Raw genomic sequence first — 12893 nt, 5'->3', positions numbered from 1 at the left:
CACAGATTTCATATTAGCATGACACAAGTAATTATTCCAACAATTGTTTACAGACAGATTGTTTAACTTTATTTGACTATATTTCACAATATCAGTGGGTCAGATGTTTAAATACACTAAGTTAACTGTGCCTTTAAGCAGCTTGGAAAATTCCAGAAAATTATGTCAAGCCTTTTGGTAATTAGCTAATTAGCTTCTTATTGGCTAATTGGAGTCAACTGGAGGTGTACCTGTGGATGTATTTTAAGGCCTACCTTCAAACCCAGTGCCTCTTTGCTTGACATCATGGGAAAACCAGAAGAAATCAGCCAAGACCTCAGAAAACAAATTGTGGACCTCCACAAGTCTGGTTCATCCTTGGGAGCACTTTCCAAATGCCTGAAGGTTCAGCAAGTATAAACACCATGGGACTACACAGCCATCATACTCCTCAGCAAGGAGACACATTCTGTCTCCTAGAGATGAACGTAGTTTGGTGCGAAAAGTGCAAATCAATCCCAGAACAACAGCAAAGGACCTTGTGAAGATGCTGGAGGAAACAGGTAGACAAGTATCCATATCTAGAGTAAAACGAGTCCTATCTCGACATAACTTGAAAGGCTGCCCAGCAAGGAAGAAAGCACTGCTCCAAATCTGCCATAAAAAAGCCAGACTACAGTTTGCAAGTGCACATGGGGACAAAGATCTTGCTTTTTGGAGAAATGTCCTCTGGACTGATGAAACAAAAATTAAACTGTTTGGCCATAATGACCATTGTTATGTTTGGAGGAAAAAGGGTGAGGTTTGCCAAAGAACATTATCCCAGCAGTAAAGCATGGGGGTGGCAGCATCATGTTGTTGGGGTGCTTTGCTGCATGAAGGACTGGTGCACTTCACAAAATAGATGGCATCATGAGTAAGGAAAATGATGTGGACATATTGAAGCAACATCTGAAGAAATCAGCCAGGAAGTTAAAGATCGGTCGCAAATGGGTCTTCCAAATGGACAAGGACCACAAGCATACCTCCAAAGTTGTGGCAAAATGGCTTAAGGACAACAAAGTCTAGGTACTGGAGTGGCCATCACAAAGCCTCAATTTGTGGGCAGAACTGAAAAAACATGTGCGAACAAGGAGGCCTACAAACCTGACTCAGTTACACCAGTTCTGTCAGGAGGAATGGGCCAAAGTTTCAGCAACTTATTGTGAGAAGCTTGTGGAAAGTTACCCAAAAAGTTTCACCCAAGTCAAACAATTTAAAGGCAATGCTACCAAATACTAACAAAGTGTATGTAAATTTCTGACCCACTGGGAATGTGATGAAAGTAATAAAAGTTGAAATAAATTATTCTCTCTACTATTATTCTGACAATTCACATTCTTAAAATAAAGTTATGATCCTAACTGACCTAAGACGGGGAATGTTTTCTATGATTAACGGTCAGGAATTGTGAAAAACTGAGTTTAAATGTATTTGGCTAAGGTGTAAACTTCTTACTTCAACTGTAGATAGATAGATAGATAGATAGATAGATAGGTAGGTAGGTTTGGGAACAAAATACTGAATTTACAGGCATGCTCTGGTAATGCATTCCTGGGAGGAATTAAATAAATAATATTAATAACTTAATAAAAAAAGGAAATGATCATTTCCAAAATAAAAGCCTTACCAAAACCATTCTAGAACTACATTCTATTAATATCTTTGGTTTAAACCTTTTGGTTGTATTGTTCTTAATTTTTTAATCCAGTACACCACCTTCTGTGAAGAAGGGTTAACCACAGTCGATTAATTTCTAGGCCTGAAATCTTAAGGCTTGCAAATGAATGTTCTCTAAAATGAGAATATCATATTTTGTCCAGCTCCAGGCGACCCACCTGATATAAATGTTGTTTTAAACGAACTGCTAGGGTATGTTTTGTTTCACCTATATAATTTATAATTTCCCACACTTCATACACTCTATAACATAAATTACATTGAAACTTTGCAATGTAAAAGTTTGTAAAATGGGACTCCCCAAGTAGGAATATTTGTTAAAAACCAAATTACTGGATTTAAAATGAAGATACCAAGATACAAAATTAGGTTTATAAGCAGGATGTTGTATAAAACGAGCATGCGCTAACATACGTATCTTTTAAATTCTGTTCCCTATCTGTCACTCACTCAACGTTGTGTCGATGTAGTGACATTAGGGGTCACTCTTGGGAGCCCGAAACACCTCTGGTCTTTGAAAAAAGGCCAATGAGAATTGGCGAGTGGTATTTGCATACAACTCCCCTGAACATACGGGTATAAAAGGAGCTGGTATGCAACCACTCATTCAGATTTTCTCTTTGGAGCCGAACGGTCGATGCTCACTGAGCTGAATTCTCACGGCTGTTCATTCACCTCAGCTGGATCTGACGGCGCATTTCAGCGGCTTCTCCCCCTCTGCACTGGTGCACTGCAGAGAACGCCCTGGCCGCTTTGGAAGAAATAAAAGAGTATATTAAAAAAAAAAAAGAGTATATTTCTCTAAAAGAGCAGCACACACTTTTTAAAGATGCCTTTCCGTTTGTGTGTTATTCCTGGTTGCGGTCGTTATCTCTCGACTTCTGACGATCATGATCGCTGTCTTTCGGATGAGTCCGCCGGCTCGTCTCACGTGAGATCGACCTCTTGTTCGGAGCCCGCGAAGGTGATGAGCTTTCGAGCGCAGCATCGGAGAGCGGGCTCGTCCAGTCGGACGTGGAAGCCTCAACTGGGCTTTCCCCCTCGGGTACGGTCGCCCAGTCATAGGCTGACGCGGAGATGATGGACATGCTTTCCCGGGCAGAGTGGAACCCTCCGCTCTCCCCTGAACCCTCGCGGCTTGATGATTGGTTCCTGGGCCCGCGGTGCTGCTCACAGCCATGCCCCGCCCCAGTTCCTTTCTTCCCGGAAGTGCACGAGGAGCTGACAAGGTCATGGGAGGCACCTTTTACTGCCCAGTCCCGATCTTTCAGCTCCCCCGCCCTCACTACCCTCGATGGTGGGGCGGCCAAGGGGTATTCAGTGATCTCCAGGTGGATAAGGCGCTCAAGGTGCACCTATGCCCGCAGAGTGCCACCACCTGGCGTGGGTGCCCGAAGCTCCCGTCCAGGGCCTGTAGGTTTACGTCATCCCTGACGGCCAAGGCCTACAGTGCCGTTAGACAAGCCGCCTCTGCCCTGCACGCCATGGCTCTCCTGCAAGTCCACCAAGCCAAGGCGCTAAAGGAACTGCACGAGGGTAGTTCTGCCCCGGGATTGATGCAGGAACTGCGCTTGGTGACTGACCTCGCCCTCCGGGCGACAAAGGTCACGCCGCGGTCTCTCGGGCAGGCGATGTCCACCTTGGTGGTCCAGGAGCACCACCTTTGGCTCAACCTGGTCGAGATGGGAGAGGCCGACAAGGTACAGTTCCTTGGCACCCCCATTTCCCAGGTTGGCCTGTTCAGTGACACCGTCGAGGACTTTGCCCAGCAGTTCTCGGCGGTGAAGCAGCAGACGGAACCCGACGCGGTTCAAGATCCCGCACCCTGTCTGCTCGTCGCCAAGTGCGTCCTCCTGCGGTGACTGCACCAGCTCCGCCGCAGCCCGCCCCAACGGCCCGGCCCCAGTGTGGAGCCCACCGCAGGAAGCAGATGCCACCCGTCTCATGGCCGGCCGCCAAGAATCCGAGAAAGGCTTTGAAGTGCCCCTGAGACAGGCGACCCAGGGACGAGGAAACCTGCTGCTCTGGAGCTGGTAAGCAGACCACTCCATCCCCTGGTGTAGGGCCGGGAGGAGAATCTTTTGTTATCTTTTCATTTAATTTTGCCGCATGCCCAAGTGGCTGCGGTACCCAAGAGTTCAGCAAAAGAGCAGTTTCCTTGTTCCCTGAGTCACATACCTGGTGCGCACGGCTGTCATCATGACCACCGTCCACCATTCCATTTCGGCAGGTTTGGCGCTCCAGTGGCAGTCTCCCCGCCCCTGCGCACCCAGCTGTGGCACACAGCCGCCGATGTGACGGTATCCACGAGGCCCCACCTGCTGGTACGTCCGACGATATTGTCCCCTTGGTCCCCATCACCCGGAGATTGGACGCGTGGCTTGCGCTTTCCAACCCATCGTGATGGCTGGTCCGGACCGTCCGACTCGGCTACAAGATTCAGTTCGCCAGGCGTCCACCCAGGTTCAGCGGCAGACCCTGTGCAAGGTCAGGGAGGATGAGGAGTAGGTCGTCCTGGTTGCACCCTACTGGCTCACCCAGATGTGGTCCTCATGCTCCTCGTGAATTCCCCTGAGGAAGGACCTTCTTTCTCAGGGCCAGGGCCATCTGGCACCCACGACCAGACCTCTGGAATCTGCATGTCTGGCCCCTGGATGGGACGTGGAAGACTTAAGTGGCCTACCACCTGCAGTGGTAGACACGATCACTCAGGCTAGGGCTCCCTCTACGAGGTGCCTGTATGCCTTGAAGTGGCGTCTGTTTGCTAAGTGGTGTTCTCCCGACGTGAAGACCCCCAGAGATGCACAGTCGGGTCGGTGCTTTCCTTCCTACAGGAGAGGTTGGTGGGGCGGCTGTCCCCCTCCACCTTGAAGGTGTATGTAGCCGCTATAGCAGCACACCATGACACAGTGGAAGGTAAGTCCTTAGGGAAGCACGACCTGATCATCAGGTTCCTGAGAGGCGCCAGGAGCCCTTATGTTGCTGTGTCAGGGCTTTAGAGTCTCTGAGCAGCTCTTTGTCTGCTTTGGTGGACAGCGGAAAGGAAGCGTTGTCTCCAAGCAGAGGATCGCCCACTGGGTCATTGACGCCATAGCAATGGCATATCATGCTCAGGATGTGCTGCCTCCTGCAGGGCTACGAGCCCACTCTACCAGGAGTGTGGCAGCCTCCTGGGCCTTGACCAGTGGCACCTCTCTAACAGACATTTGCAGAGCAGCAGGCTGGGCAACACCCAACACCTTTGCGAGGTTCTACAATCTCCGGGTTGAGCCGGTTTTGTCCCGTGTAGTGGCAGGCACAAGCAGGTAAGTCCGGGACAGCTGGCTGGGTGTATCACTTGCACATAGCACCTTTCACCTCCCCTGAGCTGAAGACGTGCGCTGTTGACTCCCAGTAGTGTTCACAAAGTGTGTTCCCTGGATGAATTCTTCTGAGCCCTGTGGCAGATGAGTTTGCGGAGAAACTCACTGCCGGCTCAGTACATGTGCTGACTAAGCCCTGTACTGGGGTAGTTGCTCCGCATGTGTTGGTTCCCCATAGGTGACCCCATGCGATGTATATCTTCTGCTAATTCATTTCCCTGTTGGTAAACTGTGTCTTCCTTGAGCAGAGGCCCCTCTGCCCCAGTCACCATGTTTGTAGAATCTCCTCCCCCATTGGGTAGGACCTACCATGGGACTTCTCCACATGACATACTTCCGGCAAGGCTTGGCAAGACCATGTGACGTATTTCCGCTCACAATAATTTTTCAAAGACCAGAGGTGTTTCGGGCTCCCAAGAGTGACCCCTAATGTCACTACATCGACACAACGTCTCGTTCCTTCCATCAGGGAACAGAGGTTACGAAAGTAACCAGGATGATTTCTTCTAAATGCTGCTATCACCTTAAATGGTCTCAAAGCTTTGTGTCTGTCCTGTGACTGCTGAAAATGGGCCTTAACAACAGAATTCAATTTCTCAGCCATTGGTAAAAATAAAATAATCAATGGAATCAAAGATGTTCCTTTATTAATATCTTTTGGGACATTCATTTAAATTCTGTCTACATTAAACTCCCTACAAACCTCCACTTTAATACCCCTCAGAAATCTCTTGCTATAACGTCTAAGTCTGAGGGCTTTAAAAAGTACTGATGTTGCCTCTTCAACATCTTCTGATTGGGAACAAATTCAAAGAAATCAGATCAGTTGAGATTTAATAATCCCCTTAAGCGTATGTTTAGGATGAAAACTCTTTTTGTGCAAAAGTGCCTGTGTGTCAGACTCAGCAGACTTAAAATACTTATTTGTACTCAAACCTTTCATTCTCCCAACCACATCTTTAAAAAATACATGGATGTCTAAAAATTCCAGTCTTTTTTTTTGGAGGTTGTGCTTGATAGTGATACTGGGATGATGAGTATTTAAAATTTCTACAAATGTATAAAACTCTCCCTCTGAATGAGTCCAAAGCCAAAGATGTCATCCAAGTGTATACAATACATGACAGGTAAAACTGGGCATTTCTGAATGACAGCATGCTCCCAGTCTGCCATATAAATATTTTCATAAGCTGGAGCAAATTTCTTTCCCATAGCTGTGCCATGTATTTGTGAATAGTGTTTAGAATTAAATACAAAATCATTTCTGCTTAGACCCTGTGGCAGCGGGGACGTGGTCAAGCGTTTGTCCGGAGAGAGAGACAGCGGTAAGGGTACGCACCTGAGCACTATAATATCTAACACCTGTTTTTGATTGCAGTTAGCACTGGGAGAGGGATAAAAAGAGGGACCACGCGAAAGATGAGGAGAGAGAGCCCCGCACACACACCCGCTGAGTCTGTGTTGCTTGTGACTGCTGAAAAGCGAGTTGTTTACTGAGTGTATAAATAAACCTACCGTTTGAGTTTGAAGTTCCCCACCCTCCATTACACTGGTGCCAAAACCCGGAAGTTTGGAGGAAGGAGTCCTCACTGTTGGTGGAAGTCATCCAGTCCCTCACCAGCATGCACCATTCACAACATCAGGCCCTGCTTGAGCTGCGCAAGAACCAGGATCGTCGGTCCACGAGGTGCTCCAGGCTCAAGCAGAGGACCAGCGGGCGATCCGGAGCTTATATGCACCAGGAGAAAGCCCCGGCTATGACCCCGGACACAGCAGCCCCCATGCCTCCGGTCGCCCTCATGAAAATGGGACTTATGGGAATTCTTGGACTTATTTGAGCGAACGGACAAGATCTGGAGGTGGCCGTGTGCCCAGTGGGCAGCAAGACTCATTCCACTGTTGTCCAGGGAGCCCAGCTCACGGTGCAATAACTACTGGCAGTGAGTATCCTGGTGTATGATGATCTGAAGAAGATCATCCTGTAGCGGGTCGGCAGCCCCGGACAGCACCGACAATGGTTCCGCTCAGTGAAGCTTGTGACCACCCATTCGCCTTCACTCAACAGCTCCGTGATGCCTGCCGGAAGTGGCTGCTGGCTGAGGACTGTGACTCCAAGGGAGTCATCTGCTGGAGTTGTGGGGAATCTAGGCATTTCTGGGACCAATGCCCTGTGACGGAGCTGGGAACATTGGTCCGGGTGCCCGACAGTCCGCGGGCTGCCCCTGATTGAGCCAGAGCATACGGAATACCGGTGAGTACAAATCAAGCCTTGGTGAATGCTGGCTGCAATCAGACCACTATACACCAATGTCTGATTCAAGACGAGGCTTTGGGCACAGGTAAAAGGGTGAAGGTGAGGTGTGTGAATGGGGTTATTCACAATTATCCTGTAGTGTCAGTCATTATTAAATTTCGGGGGCAAAAACATAGAGTGGAGGCTATGTTTAGTTCCCGCCTCACCCATCCACTAATTTTGGGAACTAATTGGCCAGAATTTAAAACTCTATTAAAGGGAATATGTGTGGATGGGTCCAGCTAGAAAATTATTAGATGTGGGATGCCTTGGTGGGGGAGGCAGTGCTGGGCAGTTTTCGTCAGCTCCACATCAGGATGACATAAGGGAGAGGGAGGCTTTGGCCCCTCCCGTTCTTAGAGGATTTCCTGAAGTGGATTTCCCTCTGGAGCAGTCGAGAGATGAAACCCTTAGGCATACCTTTGACCAAGTGAAGGTTATTGATGGGCTAGCTCCAGCCAAATGTTGCACTTTCATATTTGTATTTTTCAATTATCAAGGATCTGTTGTATCGAGTGATGCAGGATGCTCAGACAAAAGAGGATACAACCCAACTGTTAATACAGCAGAGCAGTCTGGAAATGTTATTCCAAACAGCTTATTATAATCCAATGGCAGGTCACTTAGAGTGGGAAAAGACACTGAACCGACTAATGGCCCATTTCTATTGGCCGGGCATTCGCGGGGATGTTCGCAGGTGGTGTATGGCATGCAGTGAACATCAGCTGGTGAATCCGCTGGCCACCCCAAGAGCACCAATGCGCCCCCTTCCGTTAATCGGTCCCCTTCAAAGGAATTGGCATGGACCTCGTCGGGCCATTAGAGCGGACGGCACGTGGACATCGCTTTGTATTGGTTCTGGTGGACTATGCAACATGATATCTGGAAGCAGTGCCTCTGCGCAACATCTCAGCATGTAGTGTTGCGGAGGCACTCTTCGGAATAATATCCCGGGTAGGGATGCCGAATGAAATCCTCACTGATCAGGGCACTACGTTCATGTCACATACACTATACAAACTATACAAATTGTTGGGTATTAAATCAATTCACATTAGTGTTTACCACTCACAGACAGACAGGCTGGTGGAACAATTTAATAAAACAATGAAAAATATTGTAAGTTCGTTCACAAGGGCGCTAGGAATTGGGACAAGTGGCTCGATCCCCTGTTATTTGCAGTTTGAGAGATCCAGCAAGTCTTCACAGGGTTTTCCCCATTTGAGCTGCTGTGTGAGCGTTGACCGCACGGTGTGCTCAACATCCTGCGGGAAGCTTGGGAGGAGGGTCCTTCAAACAGTAAAAATAAAATTCAGTACGTTCTTGATCTTAGAGCAAAACTCCACACTTTGGGTCAACTAACACAGGAAAATTTGCCCCAAGCTCAAGAACGTCAAAGCCGACTGTATGACAGGAGTACTCAGCTACGGGAATAACGCAAAGGAGACAAAATGCTTGTATTACTCCTAACATCGAGCTCTTAATTACTCGTCAAGTGGCAAGGGCCCTTTGAGGTCACACGACATGAAGGAGATCTTGATTATGAGGTAAGGTGAACAGATAGAGGTGACGCATGCCAAATATACTATCTCAACATCCTGAAATTTTGGACGGAGGCGGTCCCTGTGACATTGGCAACGGTAGTTCCGGAGAGGGAGGAGCTTGGGCTGGAGGTGAAGTTAAAAGCCAATCATGTCACCCCGGTCACTTGTGGAGACTGCCTCTCGCCGTCTCAATCACAGAGGTTGTCGAGTTGCAAAAATAATTTTCAGACGAGTTCTCGATTCAGCCTGGGTGTACAAATCTCATAGAGCACCACATCGTGACTACACCCAGGGTAGTGGTATGCACTCGTCCCTACCGGCTTCCCGAACACAAGAAAAATATGGTTTGGGAAGAATTAGATGCAATACTTGTTATCAGAGTAATAGAAGAATCCCACAGTGATTGGTCCAGTGATTGGGTCAGTACGATTCTGTGTGAGCACTGCCCCCAGCCCGCAGTCGCAAGCTTTCTCTGAGGGAGACTAAGTACAGCTCCATTGAAATAGAGTGCCTTGCCATCAAGTGGGCTATCCTCACTCTCCGGTACTACCTGTTGGGGCATGTCTTCACCCTCTGTTCAGATCACGCCCCGCTCCAATGGCTGCACCGCATGAAAGATACCAACACGCGGATCACCCAGTGGTATCTGGCTCTTCAGCCGTTTAATTTCAAGGTGGTCCACAGGCCATGGGTGAAGATGGATCTCGAGGACTTCCTCTCCAGAAATGGGGGGGGTGGAGTAATGGGCAGGCCGGATGACGCCCTGGCCTGAGCAGGGCAGTGGGTGTATGTGGCAGCGGGGGCGTGGTTGAGTGTTCATCCAGAGAGAGAGAGAAAGCGGTAAGGGTACACACCTGAGCGCTATAATACCTATCACCTGTCTCTGATTGCAGTAAGCAGTGGGGAGAGCGATAAAAAGTGGGACCACGTCTGAGATGAGGAGAGAGAACCCCCCCACACACACCTGCTGAGGCTGTGTTGTTTGTGACTGCTGAAAAGCGAGTTGTTTACTGAGAGTATAAATAAACCTACCTTTTGAGTTTGAAGTTCCCGGGCCTCCACTTCCTCCTTACTAACACGCCTTGAACTTGTTACATACCCATTTCTAGCAGTGACAGGATGATCTCATCATATCTTTCTGGATCAGGATATCTCAAAAGTATGTTCTTTACTGCCTTGAGTCCCAAGGCTGTATCAATATTTGTACAGAGGCTATCAATATCAATAGAAAACAAAAATGTCTTTTCAGTTACTACAATATTTCTATGTATTTTTGGTAAGAGATAAATCTGACATGCACATGGATTATCTGGGCCTATAAGATACCTCAGTTGCTTTTTATTAATATATTTTTTCTCATAAAGTACATGTAATACTTGTCTTATGCATTTTTGGGTCTTTTCCTGTAATAAATTTGAAAAAAGCATGTAATGTTTTACATTGCTTAAGTTGGGACCCTTTCTGGTTGTGGTATGGTCTGACTTCATACATCCAGTAAAAATCACCTGGGCACAAGTTGGATAAATTTACAAGCAAAAAAGTCTCCGGAAAATGTAGTTCTGAAAAAAGATAATTTGTTTGCATATTATACAGTATATTTGTTTAGATATTATAATAACTCATACATATTAAGTGTTCAAATACTTTTTGGTGCCATTTGTGCTTAGGTTAATTCTGTCCAAATGCAATTTTAAATAATAAATAATACTCTAATCACAAAAGAACACTTCAGTCATTTATTTTCATCCAATAACATTAAAGCACATATCATCTATATTGTACTGGCTGCTGCATGGATCTGTTGCTGAGACGCCAGACAGGAGAAGCATGACAAAGGTTAAACTCTGTAGGAGGCAGCAATGTGTCTGGGGCATCAGCCGCTGCTGTCTGACTTGACCTCTGTAGGGTTGTCATTTTGAGAGGCTGCTCGCTGGCTTAATTCACATGGGTAAGGGGCTCTCTGGAGCTCTGCGGTGACCACTGGTATCTGCTGTTTCTCCCATTGTCCCTAAGAGAAAAATTAGACAGTCATTCTATGTAAATAATTAAGACTTACTGTAAGAAACATGTTTAAAAAGTAACAAAAATTTAACACATTTTCTGAGCAAGAGTTGTATGGAATACTTTTAGCATTCTTTTCCCTTATTGACTATAGGGTCTTCAACATGTTGTTGTACTCACGGGGAACAGCTCAGCTGTGGATTGGTTGCAATGCATGGAGATCGGAGAGGTGGTGTAAAGGGAGTTCAGCACCTCCCCATTGAAGCTGTCCCAGGTTAATGAGGAAAACTGGTCTTCCACACTGGTCTGGGGACAACTGCAAACCTCACGTCCCTGAAACCTACAAAGAGGACAACAAAACAAAATTAATCTTTCCAGGATTGATAAAACCTTTCCTTTTTGCAAATATTTTCACCAAAATAACCATTCAAGCTGTGGTAATTTGGTTCCATGGTCAGAAAACAACTCTCATAGTTCTTCTGACTCCACTACAATGAATTGCTTTATTAGACTGGAAAAATGCAATTTGCTAGTACAAAATGGATGAATGCAAATGCCAACCCCTTCTTTGTTTATGCATTGTTGAATAAACCTATTTCTGTTTTTTTATTTATTTATTTATTTTCATTGCTCTGATTTTGTGGAATTTAAATCTTTCCACTTCTTTCTTGTCCTCGGGCATTTAGACTCGAAGCAAAGACTTTAATTTCAAGTACCCTGTTTTTTTTATTTATTTATCCATACTTGGTCAGAACTGTGACACACACAAAAAACATTCCCCTGCAATGTTGCTATTTTCAAGGTTTTCTTCACATTGCTAGGTCTGGAACTCTTGGGAACATGTATGCAATTTAATTTCATGGTAAACAGGTATTAGAAGGCCATATTATAAGGTCATATCTGACATTGCAGTGGTTAGTTTGGTCTCAGTAAATATTTATTGTATTCATGTTGTACCTGTTGATGAGGCTGAAGTATTTCTGTAGGTAATCCAGGTCCACATGGCTCTTACACAACTCCAGCTGTGTACGAGGGTAGTAATGCACGTAATTGACACACATCTCTTCCATAATTCCAAAACCACCCTGCGGATGAGAGAAAGCAAAATCTTCATTGACTGCGCTGCCTCAGCACTGCAGTTTAGCTGAAAATGATTGACGATTAACTTAATTGGAGTGTAACCTTTTAAGCTCTGAGGGTGTTTTTAAAGATTTCCTGTTTCAGTGGAATGGCCAAAATTAAAGGCTTATAACTTCACAAAAAACAAGGAGGGTCAAATGTTTGGTATCTGGGTTCTAGACTGCGACCATTTTTACTAACAGTGTGATTAATCTTTGCAAGAGGTCGCACTGGTGAGACTACAAAGCTGACCGACTCTCTGATTGTGAGTTGTCGTTTTTTGTTGTGTGTGAGAAATATCCAACGGCAATTGTTCAAAACGCTAAAGGAAACAGCTCTAACCAGATCAGTTAGTGCAGCTCAAGGCTCAATGGACAGATCAGGGCAGAGATGTGCATTTACACACGAACCGGTCTCGAGCGCTCAGCCGCACAGATCAGAACAGAACAGCGATGCGAGAAACATGGGCTGTTACCTATATATACCTATATGCTCAAAACCTATATGAAAACCCATAATGTGTTGATGATTAAACTAGTTTAAAATCATATTAAATGGCTCCAACATTCTAAACAGCATTGAAAAGGAATAAAGGAGAAATCTGTACCATGAACAGACAGAAATTGTAGCTAAGGCTTTCAATTCACACATCACAGATATTAAAAAATATTTACCATGAACAGGGTTGGGGAGTAACGAAATACAAGTAATGGGAATACATATTTAAAATACAAAATATAAGTAACTGTATTCCACTATGTTACCAGGCAGGATCATATTTTTTTATCAAAAAAAATTCACGTTGGATCATAATTTTTTACTAGTAAGACCTTTGATATTAGGGCAAAAATCATATTCTTGATAATAATTTTTGTA

At 45.8% G+C, this 12893-nt stretch overlaps 1 protein-coding gene across 1 annotated transcript in view; it reads right to left on the bottom strand.

The window, feature by feature from the left end:
* Window positions 1-10646: 10646 nt before the first annotated feature.
* The window catches only part of LOC127433690 (dopamine beta-hydroxylase-like), a 42242-nt gene continuing 39995 nt past the window's right edge, over window positions 10647-12893 (bottom strand). Inside the window, exons 10-12 of the mRNA XM_051685787.1 lie at window positions 11856-11983; window positions 11079-11238; window positions 10647-10905 (exon numbers count right to left, since the gene is read on the bottom strand). Coding sequence (XP_051541747.1) covers window positions 10771-10905; window positions 11079-11238; window positions 11856-11983 — 423 coding nt within the window. The 3' untranslated portion in view covers window positions 10647-10770. The remainder of the gene's footprint in view (window positions 10906-11078; window positions 11239-11855; window positions 11984-12893) is intronic.

This window comes from Myxocyprinus asiaticus, chromosome 43, assembly GCF_019703515.2.
Source record: "Myxocyprinus asiaticus isolate MX2 ecotype Aquarium Trade chromosome 43, UBuf_Myxa_2, whole genome shotgun sequence".
Classification (NCBI taxonomy): Eukaryota; Metazoa; Chordata; class Actinopteri; order Cypriniformes; family Catostomidae; genus Myxocyprinus; species Myxocyprinus asiaticus.
Note: the sequence above shows the minus strand (reverse complement) of the source record. Positions and strands in the feature narration are given on the sequence as shown.